Source organism: Haliotis rubra, unplaced genomic scaffold (assembly GCF_003918875.1).
Source record: "Haliotis rubra isolate DU_JTF1 unplaced genomic scaffold, ASM391887v1 Scf95, whole genome shotgun sequence".
Lineage (NCBI taxonomy): Eukaryota > Metazoa > Mollusca > Gastropoda > Lepetellida > Haliotidae > Haliotis > Haliotis rubra.
This window is the reverse complement of record NW_025767690.1, coordinates 986,509-1,007,830: the sequence shown is the minus strand read 5'-3', so window position 1 is coordinate 1,007,830 and position 21,322 is coordinate 986,509. Positions and strand designations below refer to the sequence as shown.

Genomic DNA, 21,322 nt, shown 5'->3' with positions numbered 1-21,322 from the left:
AAAGCGTTCGCTCGTCATGAGGAAGACCCGGGTTCGATTCCCCACATGTGTACAATGTGTGAGACCTGTTTCTGGTGTCCCCGCCGTGATATTTCTGGACCATTTCTAAAAGCACTACGACAATAGCGATAAATCACGTATATCGTTTTAACCTTGAACGCCGTTTTTTGTTGATGTCCTTTCCACACTACAATACTTAGTGTTTTTCTCTACACTCGTCACGAAGAAGACCCGGGTTCGATTCCCCACAATGTGTGATGCCTATTTCTGGTGTCCACGGATATTGCTAGGATATTTAAGAGCGGCGTAAAACCATACTCACTCACAATACACTTGTAACGTGATCACGTCAGATTATGATCATATTTGGTTGGAGCAAGTTGGACACCGACCACTCAAGGTATGTTTTATTTGAAAAGCGTATAACGAAGTACGGTTATAACGAAATAACGTTTGTGTTCCCTTTGAGTTCGACATAACCGTAGTTAACTGCAATAGATGGTAGTTGGTTATTTAACATGAATCCGTTACCTTCTAAGAAATGCCTATCAAACAACTGACTCAAAATATCAGCAATTTAAAGGAAATGTGTTGCAATAGACACCAGTCGTGACTCGTGACATATTTACTGAAGTCAAGTGAGAAAAAATCGAGGATTCTTCTACTACATTTGAGAGGTACATTTTTTCACGGCTGCAAAATACATTTCGTAAGTATTCTGTATGTTTTCATGTTCCATGTTTTGTGGGTTTTACTCTATTTTTTGTTCGGCGTGTCAATCTGTTGCGAACCAGCTTTGGTAAAAGACACTTTCTCGTTTAATTATTAGGGACACATCACCTCCTAGTTATCATTAAGTCGCTAACAATCTTGAAGTTAGTTCAACCTAACCGATACAGTAAGGGGTGTTTTATTTCCGTAACGTTTAAGTGCTCAAATGCGGTGGGTTCAGAACATGCAGGTGTTGAAAAGAACAAACTAACTCGCGATTCATCATTTCTCATCATTGTGACTCGTTTTAGGTGTTTTTTTATAAATATGCTGTAGGTCATGCCTTTTCATTTATCAATAAATTCATTTTCAAAAAATATTGAATGTCAACATATTGATGTCCTTAAACATGGTCAAACATTTCTTTGAGAGGCATTTCAGAAGTTGTGTAGGTACTAACACCGTTATCAAGCAAGTGACTGACTTGAATGATAACGGTCTTAGTACCTACACCGAAACGTCGCACTCATTGCGATAAAGAAGTTGACTATCCATAGAACTTGGTTTTACTTCATGGTTAAACATGTATAAAACACTCGACTTGGGTGAGTGTGTGAGTGAGTGCGTGCGTGCGTGCGTGCGTGCGTGCGTGTGTGAGTGAGTGATGTTTTACACTATATTTATCATTATTGCAGCAACATGTTATCATGCGACACCAGGACGTGAATTTTAATGACACCCGCATACAAGTATGTGTGATCATGCCCTCGGTTATCCAGTCAATAGGTCTTTAGACAATGTTGTACTGTACATATTTGTTTGTTCGACCAGGGATTGATAGCGTGATCAAAGTCTCACGCCGTTGGGGTACGATGACAGGTACGATGTCAACCAGGCCACTGAGTCTGACCATCCGACCCATTTAGAAGTATCGTTACAGGGACGTGAACCCGGAATACCCTAGGAACATAAACAAACATCAGACGGGTGACATATGAGCACCTTTTCAATATTAACCCACAACGTCGTGTTGCTATTACTTTTTAAGAAAGTCTAACTTGTTAAGTTATAATAAGAAATGTATTCTTGCTTCTTATCAACAGCTTTTGAGTGAGTGAGTTGGGTTTTACGCCGCTTTAGGCGAGGAACGGACTACTGATTTTACGAATGCTTCTAATCAGTTATCGCAAGCAGCTTCCGTGACAAGATCAACGACCGTTCTGTTTTAAGAGCACAGAGCAACTTTATCTAAATCATAAATTAATTTTAAAATATTACCAAGTGATTTAAATTTTTAAATTTTCATAATTTATGTTACACAATAAATCATTTAACACAAGCATTTTCTATGACGGGCTCAAGATGGTATTGTTTTAAGAGAGCGGGCGTTCGGTGCCAAGCAATTTGGTCTAATCATAAATCAATTTTAAAACTAATTCTAAGTGACCTGAATTTTAAATTTTCATAAAAGACGTTAATGAAATTAATGAAATTATTATTATTTTCTGAATTTCTTTTTGGAACGCCCGCACTCTTGCTCGTTGCGATTGGAGACGAGAGACACATACAATAACACGGGTGTTCTAAGTGAGTGAGTGTGGTTCCACGCCATAATATTCCAGCAATAACATGGCGGGGGACACCAGAAATGGTCTTCACACATTGTACCCATATGGGGAATCGAAACCGGATCTTCAACGTGACGAGCAGACGCTGTAACCGTTAGGCTACCCCACCGCCCCGCCCGGTGTCCTAAGAGTATAAGACAAGAGGAGCAGGACCGCCTCCGTGGTGTAGTGGTTAGAGCGTCCGCCCGGAGAGCGGAACGTCGCGGGCTCTATCCCCGACGGCGTCATACCAAAAGACGTTAAAATATGGTACTTGTTGGTCCCTGCCTGGCGCTCGGCATTAATGGGTACAACAAGGGCTGGTCGGCTCGGAGTCAGTATACTGTGTCTGAGTGGGATATTCATGCTTCACTGCGGCATGGTATCTCAGTGGGCTAGCACTATAAAACCAGCTTAAGTCTGGGCTAGTATAAGAAGCCGCACATACACATACACACGCATGCACGTCATCATATAAGTGAAATATTCTCAAGTACGACGTTAAACCCAATTTCACCTCACCTCACCAAGAAGAGCAGCCACGTGTCATTTGTTGCGTTTGGCCATGGCCATGGAAGGGGAGTGAGTGGGGGAACCCATGTAGGGAATCAAACCCTGGTCATCTTGAAAAGCGACCGCTGTAATCTACCCTAACATGATGTCGGTTCATGGTGGTAACTTCCTGCAATGGCTAGCATATCCTCTCACAGGACTGCAAACACACTCTTTGTTTCAGCCCTGCTGTGATCCGTGAAGATCAGGGTTAGAATAAGTCTTCAGTAACACATGCTTGTCGTAACTAACGGATCGAGTGCTCAGGCTCGTTGACTCGGTTGACACATGTCATCGTGTCCCAATTGTGTGTATCGATGCTCATGTTATTGATCAATGCTTTGTCCGGTCCAGACTCGATTATTTATAGACCACCGCCATACAGCTGGGATATTACTGAGTGCTGTGTTTAACAACAAACAAACAAACAAACAAACAAATAAACCTCTCAGCCCTGCCCTTCATTGTTAAGTCTGCTGGACTGAAGCAGGTGAAACTAGCTGTACTGACTGAACAATAGGTTGTGTGTTAATGCCACACTCTGTATATTCCAGCCATACCACTGTGGACTTTGAATGCTCAAGATAATCCAGTGATCGATAGTGTGAACAAACACCCATGCTGATTCTTCAATTAATGCCACCCCAGGACAAGGGTAAGAGATGCTCATACTGCTGATCTCTGGATTGTCTGGTCCAGATTCGATTATTACAGACCGCTGCCATATGGCTGGAATAGCGCTGTTTGTTGCTAAACAACAAAACGCCCTGTTTCACAAATCTCTCGTAGCGACACGACTATCTATCGTAAGTCAATGTTACAATATAGAAGGTATCCTTCGAGAACAGTTACGAGATCTTAGGCCTACGAGAGCTTTGTGAAACGGGGCCCTGGACAAGGCAAAAAGAGGTGAAACACTTGAGAATATTTCGCTCATATGACTGACTGAGTTTGGTTTTACAGCAGCTTTTAGCAACATTCCAGCAACATCACGGCGGGGAACACCAGAAATGGGCTTCACACATTGTACCCTTGTGGGGATTCGAACCCGGGTCTTCGTCGTGACGAGCCAACGCTTTAACCACTAGGCCACCCCTGCCCATTCACTCATATGAAGATCTGCATGTGTGTGTATGTGTGGTTGCTTGTACTAGCCCAGACTTGAGCTGGTTTTATAGTGCTAGCTCAATGAGATGCCTAGTCTGTCGTACAGACCCTGAAGTAAATACATCCAATAAAGCCCTAGAAAATGTGGCAAGTCTAGATTTCAGATCGAACCCACGACTTTGAGCTCTCCGGGCGGACTCTTTAACCACTAAACCGTGGAGCCTGTCCAAGGCAACAAGAATAATCTGTTCATGAGTACTGGGTTTGAACCATAACCTCAAACTCTATCCTGAACACATAAATTACTTGCCAACAGTATCCTTGTCAAGGTAATCTGCCAGTTACAACCAGAGTGCCCTCGTGAACACAGAACAAGAGATTGGTCGATATATACAGATATATTTTATTTGTTTAAACAAATAACAATGTAAATAATTGACAAAACAACACCTGTCATTTATTTTTGTGAAATCAACACTTCAGAATTGTCCAAGGATCATTGTACAAAAATTACAAAAATATTGTTCCGAGAAGCAACATTGTGATTAAAGATAAATGCATACTTCTACATGTGGACAATGACTTAGAACCTTATTCAACAAATATGTTTTATTTGTGCAAATCAAGGTCAACAAACGAATGTGAACAAGGTCACTGAGGAATAAGTTACAAAGAGAAAAAAATATGAAACAAAATCTATGTCACTATTTCAAATTGAGCATTCCTCATGACAAAAGACATTTATGTTAAAACATAAGTAATCGTCGTTTAGATGGTTTTAGCAATATTCTAGCACAAACAAAAACTAAACCCATTGTCAACAAAATGGATTTCAGACTGTGGGTTAACCTTACCATTATCATAAAAGAAATGATAAGTGAAAAATTAGTTCATACACCCTGGCAGGTTTAATGTTACATATTTGACAAGATTATCAATACATGTTTCTGGGTTGACATAAAAAATTGTCAATAGTAAATATACATCTCCTGTAAAACCTGCAGTGTCAAAAAAGCATCTTAACTTCAAACAAACATTCTAGAAGTCTGCTCTGATTTGCTCATAAGTATTGTTAGATATGCATGACAATATCTGTACCCAAAACAGATGTCATCACTGGCAAACATCGGCACATGAGAACTATCTGTGCCCAGATATGCCATCATCGGCAAACATATCAGCACATGAGAACACATCTGTATCCAGATACGTCATCACTAGCAAACATCAGCACATGAGAACACATCTGTATCCAGATCGTCATCACTAGCAAACATCAGCACATGAGAACACATCTGTATCCAGATACGCAAACATCACTCACTAGTAGCAATCACTAGCATCATCAGCACATGAGAACACATCTGTATCCAGATCGTCATCACTAGCAAACATCAGCACATGAGAACACATCTGTATCCAGATCGTCATCACTAGCAAACATCAGCACATGAGAACACATCTGTATCCAGATCGTCATCACTAGCAAACATCAGCACATGAGAACACATCTGTATCCAGATACGTCATCACTAGCAAACATCAGCACATGAGAACACATCTGTATCCAGATCGTCATCACTGGCAAATATATTCTGGACAAGAGAACACATGTGTTCCCAGATCGTCATCACCGGCAAACATATTCTTGACATGAGAACACATGTGTTCCCAGATCGTCATTACCGGCAAACATATTCTGGACATGAGAACACATCTGTATCCAGATCGTCTTCACCTGCAGACATATCTGTACAAGAGAACACATGTGTTTCCAGATAAGTCATCATCGGCAAACATATCTGTACATGAGAACACATGTGTTCCCAGATACGCCATCACGTCATCACTGGCAAACATATTCTGGACATAAGAACACATCTGTATCCAGGTACGGCATCATTGAGAAACAATGTCTGAGATTCTTCTGCACATAATCTCACTTAAATATGTTTTAAAAATGCAACAACTCTTGCTTCTTCAACAAAAACTATTGCAAGTGGACACAAAACAACACATCAGTCACAGATTTTACAGAGGTCTTTGATGCTGAGTAACTGATGAAACTGTATACCTGTGTTCTATCCAACACTTTTCTATATCACTATTGGAAAGAAGCAAAAGAAAACCTGATTCTTTCATAATGCTACAGTGACGCAATGACAGAACATGTATTGCTGTACGAAGGAGTCATGTTGCAAAGGATTTAGAGCGCACTCATATCTTCCATACAACTATAGTCAGGGGGTGCGAGCTGGCTAGGGTACCAGGCTAGTGATCCAGCGAGGTTGAGGTGCCGGGATCGAGCCCACCTGTGACCGGGTGTTGTCACAACCCTAGTCTACAGTACACAACCCTGTGCACTTAAAAAGAACCCACGAATCCGTTGGTATATGACCAGATGGTGGCAGCATGAATACGTGCAAACACCTAGTTGTGGGTACAGCAACGTGCAGTAAACTTGGACAAAGTACTGTGACTATATGTCCTAGTCCACCCAGCTGTGAATGGGTACCTCGTTAGGAGGAGAAAACCACAGTAACTCGGTGCACCTAGTGGCTGCAAGAGTTGTATACTCCCCAGGGAGTTGAGATTTATAATATGATGTGCCATTGAGATTGATATCCAATGATCGAGGGAAAACATGCACTAGTTGCCTGGATATGTGCCCTATATAAATATCCTATAATAGTTATTCTGTCATTGCTCAGAACTACTTCCAATTTGCCAAACAATTCATGATCACTACCTTGAACACTCAAGGTAAAATTCAAAGACTTGTATATGTGCTTCATGACATTAACAAGAGATCGTTGACTTTCAGAACAAAGTGAATGAAACTAAAGGTCAACAGTTCCAGACTTTCTGTGCATGATCGAGACTCTGGCTCTACCTCTAGAGCCAAAATGTGCTAAATCTCACTAATCTGCTGACACAGTGACTTCTGGGGAAGGTGCAGTATAAGGTGACTTGTCGTAATTTGATACTCACTTCTAAGCATACTGTAAATTACTCAATAGAAAAGTAAATATCAATTTACGGTCATCGTGTTTTAAGTAAATCAGCAATGAGTCGATTTACTATGATCATGTTTTAGAAAATCAGTGATGGGTCAATTTACGGTCATCATGTGTTAAAGTAAATCAGTGATGGATCGATTTTGGGTCATCATGTTTGAAAGTAAATCAGTGATGCATCGATTTAAGATCATCATGTTTGAAAGTAAATCAGTGATGGAACGATTTACGGTCATCATGTTTTAAAGTCATCAGTGATATGTTACTTCTTATGATACTGTTCTGAATTTCCTACTATAACATATGGTGGATTTGTTCAAATAAACAAAAATGGCTGAGATATTGCCAACAGGACTTTAAGTGGTGCAAAAAAGAGTTTTGGGGTAAAATATATTTTGTCTTGGTGGGATAAAACAATGATGGTCTCATGATGTTTAATCACATTCAACATTTATGAAATTAAAGATCGGCAGATCAGAAAACAAAGGAATGAAGAAAAAACCACCTGTACAAGCATAATAAGAGTTGAGTCCAGATCAATGTATTTTGTTCACTTCCAGTTTCTTGACCATAAAACAAATTTGATCAAGGTAAATCTGCCCAAAAAGCATTTTCTAAATCAAACACATATTTTTTATCCTGTGAGCCAGGCTCACTAATACCTCTGACCTTGACTCCAAACTTCAGCTGAACAACAATTTACAATATATTCCTGACAAAAACACAAGATTTGTATCAAACTTTGCAGTACACCCTTCCAATAAACTAAGAAGTGATTACCCAAATCTGAAAAAACATCCATTAAATGATTGTAAGTTATAGGTTGAACAAATTCCTGGGATGTTTTCCCTGAGATTAAGAGGTATTTTGTGATAATCTTCAATCAATTAAATATATCAACATATAACTTTGCACTGCACTGCACGTCTCGCTCACACACAGAAAATGGTCCCCATACTTGAAAAGAATCCAACCAATAGTTTTCCCGTTATTGGTTGAACAAACTTCTTTGTTCCAATTTTTATATTGCTGCTATTCTTGAAAAAAGTTAAAATATCATAATCAAAATTTGCACTTCATCGCTCCTACAAACTACGAAGGTGGTCCCAAAAGGTCAAAAGAACTTAACCAATAGTTGTCAAGTTATTATTTCGAATGCAAAATATTAAGCTCAAAGGATTAAATTGCTGGAATTCTTAAAAACATTGAAATAACATTATTAAAATTTACAACAAAATAGTTTTCAGTTTATTAGTTGAACGACAATGTCTTCGGACGGACAGGTGAAAGGACAGACGAAATTCCCTGGACTCTTCATGAACTATAAACAATTCTGCAATATAATTATTCCCAAGACACATTTTGATTCTCATCCTAGACTTTAAATTTTGTCACACTAAGCAACACATATTAGTCCGTTTGTTGTTTAATGCTGCACTCAGCAATATTACAGCTATATGGCAGTGTCTCTAAATAATCAAGCATGGACCAGACAATCCAGTGATCAACAGCATGAGCATCGATCTACTCAACTGGCCAACACATGTTAGATACATACAATGCACAAGGAGGTATTTAGTAACCAATGCAATAGTTGCATTTATTAATTATATTTCACATAAATTATGTTTATTTTAACAAAAAGCATGATATGTGAATACTATATACATTTATTGATATATCAGGACATGGCATATCACCGTGGTTACGTAAGGAATCATACACGTAACCAATTGGCCACTGCAGACTGATTAACAGTACTCAAAGATTGTCAAAGGTATATACAGTACAATGTGATAATTTTTTTAGACATGACAAAATACATTTGCGCCCATTACTCAAGTATAGGAAAATATCTTATGTATGTATCAGGTGTCTAAATTAAAGAACAATTTTGCCTTCCGCTCATCCAAACTTGTATTGTTGCAAGGTACGTTCATTTTTTCACGACACAGACTGATTGTCATTCATACTGTCATAAAATAACATTCCAATCAGGTCCCACTGCAGCTCATCAACAGTTGTAAAATAATCTCCATACAGAGATGTCTACACAACAACACTGAAAAGAATTGTTAAATATTGTTGGAGTGAGTGAGTGAGTTTAGTTTTACGCCGCTTTTAGCAATATTCCAGCAATATACCGGCAGGGGACACCAGGAATGGGCTTCACACACTCTACCCATGTGGGGAATTGAACCAGGGTCTTGAGAATGACGAGCAAACGTTTTAACCACTAGGCTCCTGTTATAGAGATAGTAGACATTACAATATCGGTGATGCTTGGCTTGACAAGGGACACAACTCTGTATTGTTAACAGATAAAGTATTCACTTTCAGCTGACTCAAACAGGTTGTGAAGCTAATCAGCAAGACACATTGCTGACGATGTGAAAATATGGTCTGGGTGAAACTGGTTTTTGTATCAGCAGATCCTGGTACTAAAGGGACATAACTCTTCTTAGCAACATCTGCATTATGCCACTGAAATAAACCAGTTTTTGTGGAGAACAAATACTGTATTTATTGTGGTCCCAGCAGGCTGAGGGACAAATGCATTACATGTGATTATGCAATAACCAAATTATGCTTAAATAAATTCACATAATATTAAGTACAAAATAGAAACAGCATAAAACACTTAACAGGTGAGAAAATTTAATACATTATGAAGATTTGTTTAAGTCCATGTTACATGAAGGGATAAGAAGACACTCCAAAACCGTGTGTCCTTCATATTACAGAAGTTGACATACAAAAATGTTCATCCCTTAAGATTTTCCAATATGGTACAATACCTTTTTCAAACGAAACAAAAAGAATCAGGGCATGGTCAAAACTTTAACACTTCAAAAGGTCAGGGAGGAAACAACAATTACTGTTGATATACTAAATATATTTGAAAGATTTTCACAATGGCTTTGTATCAGGTTTGTAAATAATTTTGAACAAGTACTTGAGGAAATGTGCTCCAGAATGACACTATAAGCATTGTCAAAATTTCATTTGCTCAAAACATGAGACAAACTACACTCAATAACAATAAACAAATCAATGTGCAAAACGGCTACCTGATAATAATTCTGAAATACCCATAGCTTGTTCGGCTAAAGGAGGGTTAAGTGATTAATTTATGTACAAAACTTGACAAACAAAACCAAAAATGTTGAAATGATCTTGAGCAGCAGCCATTTTGAATAATTTTCTCTGACCTTTTGAATCAGGATTTACAATTTTGGTTCACCATGACACCTCCACAGTATCATATTTCTGCTGTGAAGTCTAATGAATGTAACTCAAACATATACATCTTCATGAAAATATCCTGTCAAAAAGACCTTTTTGAAACTGATTATCAGGATCAACATCAGAGTTTATCACTTCTGATAAAATCATAAATGCTGAAAATAGTGACTTAGTGACCACGCTCAAAATGCAAGGACGTCATCTTTAATAAAGCTATCCTCACCAAATCAAGGTCTTCTAGTGGCAAAGGAAGCTTGGTGTTTGACGAAGTACAATGTGCACTCATATAAAACCAACACTAGACTTTCCAATCTTTCCTTTCAGTGATCAGAACATAAGGCTAAATGCATAGATAAGATTGTCACGTGATTCTACTGGTTCTCTTGAAAACATGCTTAGTCAAAATGAACTCATTGTTTGCACTTGATTAAATGGTGAAAGTGCTGATATATTAGTTGTCACCTGATCATTGATAAATATATCCTGAAAAAATGGTCAAATTGTATATTACAAACATCTCATCCCTTAAAACACTTAAGCCATGTTCCTCAAAGCGACATCAGAGTTTAACTGGTTGTAACATCCTTACTTAAACAAAGACATGTAAGTCACGCCACCAAGAACATGAACCTTTGGTCGCAGACAACAAACAATTCCACAATATTCTATTAAAGATGGAAAATTATATACTGGACAACAATAGTTAGGGATAGATATAAATTCTGAAATTATGTTAAAGTATCAATCATAAAACTACCAATATCCCTAACTTATTTTGTCCAGTATATTTGTATACCAGAATTTTACAACCATGACACATGCTTGAAATTTACTGTCATCTCTGCTAGATCCTGATATTACAGAAGAAGACATCAGCTTCAAGTTAGTGATCCTTGAGTTGAATGTTCTTCATTTTACAACATATCACAATCCAGAAAATATCATGTTTCAATTCACCAACGACATGATCTTTAGGTTCAAATGCTAACTGAATATATGAGAAAACATATTTCCTCCTTGGTACTGGAGGATGGATAACAGAAACAATGGCTTGACAAAAGCACTCACGGAGGCAATATGGCACACCATTGCAAGGCAGACCTCTCACACACACTCCCAAAAACACTCAGCTCCATCTTCAACAGCAGTTACCTCCCCTTCCTGAGCAGACGTCATCCAGGAGAGTTTTGTTCAAGTTTATACTGGCTGCTGTGTACAAAGCCATCATGGATATGTTTGGTATAATGTCTACTTCTGTTTAATTTGGGCCATGTTCAGTTTGTAGTAAAAGCCTTGTTTGGCCATTAGGTCATTGTGACGACCCAGCTCGGCCACCTTGCCGTGTCGGATGACGGCGATCTTGTCTGCGTTCTGTATTGTTGATAGTCTGTGTGCTATCACAATGCTGGTACGACCCTCCCGAGCCTTGTCCAAGGCTTCCTGCACAACCTGTAACAGATGTGTGACACCATTAACAGCTTGAGCAAAACAATGAGCTGGGTTAAATGCTGGTTTTAGAGTGAGTGAGTTTAGTTTTACCCCACACTTTGCAATATTCCAACTGTATGGCTGCAGTCTGTAAATAATCAAGTCTGGTCCAGACAATCCAGTGATCAACAGCATGAGCATCAATCTACGCAAGTGGGTTACGATGACAAGTCAGCGAGCCTGACTGACTGATCCTGTTAGTCGCCTCTTACAACTAGCATGGGTTACTGAAGACCAGTTCTAACCCAGATCTTCACGTGTCGCTGGTATTAGAAGTATTATTGTTACATTACAGCTTAATACTGGAGGAAAAATGCTGGATGTTTACCACTTTTCTCATATGGTGCTGACAAATCTAGAAACATATTTGGGGCAAACCAAGAATGGAACCAACAGTTTTTGAGAAGAAGGAATCATGGGGTATTAAAGTGAAGGATTGTAGAGTTGAATACTGCTTTGAATAGTATCATGATAATTAGGGCTGTAACAATGCATTGAACTATCGATGGATTCAATTGTTGACTCTCCGCTAGCAATTTATTGATGGCAGAAACGAAAAACTATCGATGCATCGATAGTATGTGTGACTATTGATAGTTTAGTAATTGACTTCCGTTGATAAATGTGCAGTGATATCAATTCTGTAATCAACAATCCACATTAACGGTGTAAAAGGTTAGAGAGTCAGACCACCTGATCCTTTTTCTAACATCTTACGACCAGGGTACCGTTGACCAGTTCTAACTGTGAACACCCAGTGTAGACAAACAGGGCTCCAGATAATTTTTCAACATCAGGAGTACGTACTCCTTATTTTTCAATACAGGAGTACTGGAAAACCGTAAGAGTACACTTAGAGTATTGAATGGAATTTAATGGAGCATCAGTAATCGATTGTTTCGTTTCATATATGCACCACAACATCACTACTCTTGTGTAAACAGGTCAATAAACAATAAAACAAAAAATTTCAGATAAATACGTCTGTAAATGATTCTAAGACTGTACACCATTGCTGTGGTGCGTATCTGCTAAGTTTGCTAAATTATGTCCTACCGTATTGTGCATATTTTGTATCCGTACATACGCCAATACGGCCCTTATCTGGAGCCCTGAGACAAAAATAGGCGTTTGTCCTTGCATAACAATATAAACCCACAATTTGATCCCGTGAATGAACACAAGAGTACGATTCTTACCTTTTCACTCTCAGTGTCCAGGGCAGATGTAGCCTCATCCAGCAGCAGGATCTTGGGGTTCCGGACTAAAGCACGGGCGATGGCCACCCTCTGTTTCTGTCCCCCACTCAGCTGAGCTCCCTTATCTCCGACATTGGTGTCATAGCCCTGTCAACATGAGGCACAAATCTCACATCACGTCAGCAGGAGAGGCATTAGAGACATTGGCAAAACACAAATGTATCACAAATGAAGATTCTCTTGGCTCTGGGCCCCATTCAAGAAAGTAACTTAAAGCTACGACAAATGTAAGCGTGTGTTCAAATATTGGAGTTACGTTCCCTTAAGGCCTTAATTTACTGTAAACATTTTGACACTATTTGTAAACGCAGGGCTCCAGATGATTTTTCAACATCAGGAGTACGTACTCCTTATTTTTTCAATATAGGAGTACTGGAAAAACTTAAGAGTACATTTAGAATACTGAATGGAATTTAATGGAGTATCAGTAAGCTTGTGTTTCGTTTCAAATATGCACCACAACATTGCTACTCTTGTGTAAACAGGTCAATAAACAATAAAACAATACTTTTGCAGATAAATACGTCTGTAAAAGAATCTAACACCGTACACCATTGCTGTGGTGCGTATCCGCTACGTTTTCTAAATTATTTCCAACCGTATCGTGCATATATTTTATCCGTACATACGCCGATATGGCCTTTATCTGGAGCCCTGTAGACGGTGATTGATAGCAGGAGCTACGACCAGTATCATCAACTCCAGAAAAAGGCAGTCACGTGATCATGCTCACTCAGAATTCCAAAAAGAAATCAGAATGTTTGACTTTGACCATAGATACCTTAGGATATCACAATGATTAGTGATGTTCTTGTTAATGATACAAGTCACAGTATATGACCGACATGGTAGTTACTAAAGTGTTGTCCATACTGCTTAAATTCTAACATGCACTCGGTCAACAAAGTGCACCAACTTCATATTGGCGAAATTTGGCACACTGACTTTTTAATTTGCAGAAGTAATGACAGAAATGTGTGTATCCTATATATCTCCCCTGAGATGCACCCCTGTATATTGAGCTAATCATTTCTGCTCCATAATCCCCAAAGAACTGAATTGACACAATGAAAGGAAACAAGTCAATTTTCAGGGAGTAAATGAGTTTAAAGTTTTACATCACTTTTAGCAATATTCCAGCAATATCACAGCGGGGGAAACCAGAAATGGACTTCACACATTGTACCCATGTTTGGAATCAACTTGGGTCTTCAGCGTGATGACTGGACACTTTAGCCATTAGGCTACCCCACCAGAAAGAAAAGAAAAATAATCTCCTGAGGCTCAAAAACAGAATTCATAATGTGATAAATCCAACTGACCGCTGGCAGTGAGCTGATGAAGGAGTGGATGTTGGCGGCTCTCGCAGCTTCAATGATTTCTGCCATGGTTACCTCCCTTGAGTTATCACCATATGCTATATTTTCCGCGATGCTTGAGTCAAAGAGAATTGGTTCTTGAGACACAATTCCAATCTGAGATCTTAGCCACTGGAGATTCAGTTTCTTGATGTCATACCTGTCCAGGCTCTGAAACACAGACATCAGATGCCATGAGAAAGTTGGAGGCAATCCTAACAACAAGTACCTCTGCATACAAGGAGTAAAGTGAGTGTGTCAATGTCACACTCACTCCCAGTTACCATGCTATCAAACAAAATCCCTCCAATGAGCATATTTTCTTACATAACCCTCCCTTCTCACTTCAAAACAATACTGTCCAATATATATTCAGTAACCATGAGAAGACAGGAGGTCCCTAGGTAAAGCCTGTGCAAATTCAAGATGGCCGCCCTTGCCGTCTGCTAATTTACAAATCATCCCTCAACACTTCTGCTAATTGACTCCAGATTGGGCAAAGAAGTATTCCAGACACTTCACCAAGAACTCATATATCAAATCTGGACCTGGAAACCAGAGACTGAAAGCATAAGCATCGATCCATATGATACTATGGCAAGTCAGTTGTCTGGAAAATACATTCTGTGAATTGACTGTAACGACAAGCATCGCTTGATAACTATATATGACAATGTGACAGTCTATTTACTTTCAGATTCACAATCCCCACTACATACCTTAGATACCTGGGTCTCCTAAATCAAGTGATCCAAGAGTGAGTGAGTATTTAGTTCTACGTCGCTATTAGCAATATTCCAGCAATATCAAGGCGGGGGAAACATAAAATGGGCTTCACACACGGTACCCATGTTGGGAACAGAACCTGGGCTTCAGTGTGATGAACGAACGCTTTAACCACTAGGCTACCCTACCACCCCCAGTGATTCAAGAACATCTCCACACTGGGATTCCCATAGCCATGATATGAGCCAACTAGACTTACCACGACACCAGCCTCAGGATTGTGGAAGTGCTCAGTGAGCTGTACTCCCCACCCTCCCATGTTTATGACATGGACCCCCGACTGTGTTTACTGCAACACCTGATTGAGGATCGAAGAAAGGCTCAGTGAGATGTACCAGACTGACATGGGTCTCCACTATACTCACCACGACACCGGATTCAGGATCGTAGAAGCGCTCAATTAGCTGCACAGAGGTACTCTTGCCACATCCGCTGCTGCCTACGAAGGCCAGGGTTTGACCAGGTTCGATGTCCACCGTCAGACCTTGCAGAACTGTCACGTCTGGGCGGGTAGGGTAGCGGAACCTCACGTCAGTCAAACTGACCTTACTTGAATAGTTGTCCTGAAATTGAAGTAATGAGTGAGTGAGTTGGGTTTTAAGCTGCTTTTAGCAATATTCCAGCAATATCACGGCTGGGGACACCAGAAAGGGGCTTCACACATTGTACACATGTGGGGAATCGAACCCAAGTCTTCGGCGTGACGAGCGAACGCTTTAACAATTGGGCTACCCCACCACCCCGAAATTGAAGTAAAGACTCAATGACTCAAGTCAAATCTGCAAACACAGAGAAAGTAACATCATCAACACAAAGTTTTAAATTTTATACCAGTTTGTTGAAAGCAGCAACAGAGTTATGGATCAAGATTCATTACTGGACAAATCTAGGATTCAAACTGTAACACACATCCTGCCTAGCTAACAACCTAGAGACAACTGCCTACAACTTACCCCAAGCTTCTCTCCAGCTGTGGACTCGCTGTTGATGGTGGGTTCACTGTTAAGCAGGAATATAATCCTCTGAGCAGACACAGTTGCCTTGGCAGCATCTGGGGCGAAGGCACTGGCTTGTCCAATAGCCATGGCACCAAATACAATAGCACCAAATACTCTGCAGGAAATATGAGAAGGATTCTGTGAGAAATCATATGCAAGTGGAAACAATCATCTGAACGATTTCATTATTAGGAATATCATATTTGGTGGCAAGGCTTATTTATGAGCAAGTTACATTTATTGTGGTAGCCATATTGACAATTGTATTTGGACATTTTTTAACAACATAGGGTCTCCTTATTGGTGGGAGCCACGAACAGCTCTAATTTTGCTGATGCAGCATATAGCAATAATTATTCATGGGAATTGTTGGGGGGAACAAGTTAACAATATTCCAGCAAGGGGAACACCAGAAATGGGCTTCACACATTGTACCCATGTGGGGAATTGAAACTGGGTCTTCGGCGTGATGAGCGAACGCTTTAACCACTAGGCTACCCCACCGCGCCTTGAAACCAAGTGATCCAAGAAGCCTGACTGGGATTCCTTGGCCATGACATGGACCCACCAGACTTAACACGACACCAGCATCAGGAATGATTTACCACTAGGCTACCCAGGCCACTGGAAGACAAAAAGGTTGTTTGGTTTGTTGTTTAACGCCACACTCAGCAATATTCCAGCTATATGACGGTGGTCTGTAAATAATCAAGACTGAAGCAGACGGTCCAGTGATCAACAGCATGAGCATCTATCTTCGCAATTGGGGTACGAAAAGATGTGTCAACCAAGGCTGACCACCCAATCCCGTTAGTCGCCTCTTCCGACAAGCATGGGTTACTGAAGAGCAATTCTAACCCGGATCTTCACGTGTATCAAGCATGGGTTACTGAAGACCAATTCTAACCCGGATCTTCATGAGTAAAAGACAAACAGGACTTACTTGAAGACATCTACATAATCTGCTTCTCCAATTTTAATGAGGTAGGCACGGAAGTAAAAGGCTGCTGCATGTTCGAAGAAGACAATAGCTTGGGACACCCCAAAGGATATTCCAACCAAGTGAGCCTTCCGGAGGGCAGCGTTATATGGGGTCATCAGCTTCTCCTCATACAATTTGTAGAACGTGGGTTCACGACTCAGAGATGCAACCGTGCGGATGTTCTCGATACCTTCAATGGCCACCTGTACAAGGAAACATTATCAGGAAATGTTACACAGTTATTTATTATTCATATGGTGGAACATAACGAGTGTCATAAAAATATCAAATGCGCACATATCAGTTTTGCTGTGCAACCATTGTTTCTGTATTTTGTCGTCTGCGACGTCATTAAACAATGGAATGTGACGTCAATGAAGAGAGCCGTCACAATAATAAAATGGATAACAAAGAAATTATTACACATCGCAAGTCTTCCACACGACTTATACGAGGCTCATGTAAAATTATGTATTGCCCTCGATCTTCACACTCGTTTCTTATAAGTCGTACGACACACTTGCTTGTGTAATAATCTCTATTATGACGCCACTTTTAGCAGTATGATTGCAATCTGGAAATTTCCGTCTTGACTACTGATCGACATCATGAGCACCAATTTGTGCAACTGGAATAAGGTGACAAGCATCAACCATTAACCAATCCTATAGATAAGTTGCCTCTTACAATAAGCATTGGTCTAAGGACAATTCTATGCTAGATCTTTAAAGGGACTGTGTCAGTGGTAGGGCTGTGTATTGGCAAATAAACTGTATCAAATTCACCTGCCTGACGGTCGGGTTAAAACTTAAACATGTATATAAAGACATTTTGTGGGCAGGTAAGTTTTGGTCAGGGCTGGCAAGTTTTACATCTAACCAGCCCTGTGGTCTGGCTGAAATTTTAGGGAGTTTTCATACCTGCTTCATATATGTTCTTTACCCAATATACTGTTTCTCAGAAAAAATGGTGCAATATGTATTGTTTGAATAGCGTATTGTGATATATCTGTAATACCGTGCAGTACTAGTCAGTGGATACAAAGAATTACTAGCCAAGTCAGCTACTAGTCCAATCGACAACACAAACAGCCTATCAGTCCGTACCCAGTCCTTTTCAGAGTAAGAGGCTGAACATGGCCGTAAGCATCACCTTCAGCAGGGTTCAGTCCAATAGATTAGCCTGAGTTTAGTTGAATAATGTTGACAAACTTTATGGATAACAACTTTGGTGAGTGCGATGTTTGGATACAGATTCTTGAACCATTATCACTGACTGACTGACTGAGTTTGGTTTTACGCCACTTTGAGCAATATTCCAGCAACATCACGGCGGGGGACACCAGAAAATGGGCTTCACACATTGTACCCATGTGGGGATTCGAACCCGGGTCTTCGCCGTGACGAGCCAACGCTTTAACCATTAGGCTACCCCACGGCCCCGAACCATTATCAACCCAGCTTGAATGTTTACCGACACACTGCACTCACAAACTAAAAGAGTTGTTATCCATAAAGTTTGTAAATAGTGTCCTTCCCTACTTCTAAAATGCCACACAAAGAACAGAGTTTATTTTTAAACCGATTTTAGCAATATTTTAGTAATATCACTGCAGGCGATTAGAAGAGCATGCTAGAACAATTTTCTTCTTAAAAGCTTCGGGTTGTGGCTAAAGTGGCAGACTGCTCTCATATAATTTGATGCATTACAAAACATGGTCTCACCTTCCCAGCATCCTCTAGAGCTTCTTTGTTCTTGCCGGCAACTCCAGCCAGTACCTTCATCTCGATGAAGCCAGATGCCATGATGAAAGGTACAAAGGCCAGGATGACCAGGGTAAGCTGCCAGCTGAAGATGAAGGCGATGACAACAGCGCTGCCCATGTTAGCCAAGTTCATGACGACCATACCCAGTCGGACACCTGTAGCCTGCAGCAGAAATCAGCGGATATTAAATACATACAGTAAATTACGTTTATAGTGCTGGTTATCGCTCACTTTATTCAAATTGATCATAATAACTCAGTAATCGATCAGTAATCAATTGTAAACAAAAACTCACCACCAAGTTCATTTGTGAAAAAACAGTAAGTGAGTTTAGTTTTACGCCGCACTCAGCACTATCACAGCTTTATGGCCTTGGTCTGTAAATAATCGAGTCTGGACCAGACAATACAGTGATCAATAGCATAAGCATGGAACTATGTCTGACTGACTGAGTTTGGTTTTACGCCACTTTTAGCAATATTCCAGCAACATCACGGCGGGGGACACCAGAAATGGGCTTCACACATTGTACCCATGTGGGGATTCGAACCCGGGTCTTCGGCGTGACGAGCCAACGCTTTAACCATTAGGCTACCCCACCGCCCCTCGAACTATATAATTGGGATACGATGACCAAGTCAGCAAGTCTGACCACCCGATCCTGTTAGTCGCCCCTTATGACAAGCAGGGTTACTGAAGACCAATTCTCACTCAGATCTTTACAGGTCAATAACAGGCCACAATCATAGCATTGCACAAACGAAACAAGCACTGATTAATACTACGATCAAGACGATCGAGGACACTTCCTGTTGACATGCACGCGAGTATGTTGTTTACATTACAGTTTTACAGGTCAGCAAACCGACATCAGTTTCTTTATTTCCTTATTTGACAAACATAACAATAAGAAACATACTTGTTAAAGTTGAATTTGATGTTTAATTTTTTATGAATATCAGTTAGTCTCTGGAGCCCATCCAGGGCTCGACATTCACGCTATTCCACTGGGCCGGGTCTAGTAAAATGTTGACAGGATTTTTAAAAGTTACTGGTCCTGTGGTCTTGTTTGGGAATTTGGGTGAATTGCAAGCCCTGTCATCGATGATCACTTACGCGAGACCAATCGATTGATTGACTGATTATTCACTCAATCGTTTCTAATGAACATGCTATGATGAACTGACGGCTATAAAAACCTGTTGGTTTTTTTTCATTTGCATATTTGAGTCAAAATGTGTATTACAACCTGTGGGCAGAACAAACTAGTATTAGTGGTTCTTTTCAGTTTCTTGTAACCATAGTTACAGTGTATTCAAATAATGGTTAAAGAGCTGTTCTGGTCTGTGCCCAAACTCTTTATTCCGAACTTGTACCTTGGCATTATTTCCTGTTGATTTTAGTATTAGTTAATGGTTAGTTAATATCATCTTACTAAACCAGTAGAAGTGTTACAAGAATGGACTCGGACTATTGGCTGGGCTGAAGTTGAAGACAGTTATACCATGATAATAATCCTTTGCAGTTAGAAATTGACAAAGGGCTTTATTATAACCACAGACAGCAAGTTAAATATTTGTTTCACAGATTGCGGAAAATGAAAACTAAAAATCTTCAAATGTCAATGAATCTAAAACTAGTTGCAGGGCTATTTTATTTCCTTGTTCACTGCTGTTTTCTGTAAAATAGTCTGTAGTATACACACTGCCATATAAGTTTTAAGTCTTAGTTAGGGGTATGTACAACAACTGATTACATTGAGTGAGTGAGTGAGTTTAGTTTTACGCCACACTCAGCAATATTCCAGCTATATGGTGGTGGTCTGTAAATAATCGAGTCTGGACCAGACAATCCAGTGATCAACAGCATGAGCATCGATCTACACTATTGGGATACGATGACATGTGTAAACCAAGTCAGCAAGCCTGACCACCTGATCCCGTTAGTCGCCTCTAACAACAAGCATGGGTTACTGAAGATCAATTCTAACCCGGGTCCTGATTACATTGAAAATCGTGCACATATTGGAACATGGTGTACACAGAAGCCTACAGAAGGCTACCATTGGGGTCACATGGTGTTTCTGTCATCTCTTGTATTATTCCTCTCCCACCAGGATGAGATACCCTAAGTTTGGTTGGCTGTTGTTTAACATCACACTCAGCAATATTCCATCTATAGTGAGATGGGAGATCGGAACCTACGATCTGCAGACCATACATGGGTCTTAGTGTCAATATCAGGGCAAACGTGAGATCGGAACCTACGATTTGCCTATCATACACAGGTACTAAGGGTCAAAATCAGGGGAAACGTGAGATCGGAACCTACGATTTGCCTATCATACACAGGTACTAAGGGTCAAAATCAGGGCAATCGTGAGATCTGAACCTACGAGTAGGCAATCATACACAGGTGCTAAGGGTCAAAATCAGGGCAATCGAG

At 40.1% G+C, this 21,322-nt stretch overlaps 1 protein-coding gene across 1 annotated transcript in view; it reads right to left on the bottom strand.

Annotated features, from left to right (window-relative positions):
- Positions 1 to 7,135: 7,135 nt before the first annotated feature.
- LOC124264905 (phosphatidylcholine translocator ABCB4-like) overlaps positions 7,136 to 21,322 on the bottom strand; it is an 89,146-nt gene continuing 74,959 nt past the window's right edge. The window contains exons 24-30 of the mRNA XM_046699687.1: positions 18,836 to 19,039; positions 17,073 to 17,314; positions 16,085 to 16,244; positions 15,497 to 15,694; positions 14,310 to 14,516; positions 12,928 to 13,074; positions 7,136 to 11,689 (exon numbers count right to left, since the gene is read on the bottom strand). Coding sequence (XP_046555643.1) covers positions 11,489 to 11,689; positions 12,928 to 13,074; positions 14,310 to 14,516; positions 15,497 to 15,694; positions 16,085 to 16,244; positions 17,073 to 17,314; positions 18,836 to 19,039 — 1,359 coding nt within the window. The 3' untranslated portion in view covers positions 7,136 to 11,488. The remainder of the gene's footprint in view (positions 11,690 to 12,927; positions 13,075 to 14,309; positions 14,517 to 15,496; positions 15,695 to 16,084; positions 16,245 to 17,072; positions 17,315 to 18,835; positions 19,040 to 21,322) is intronic.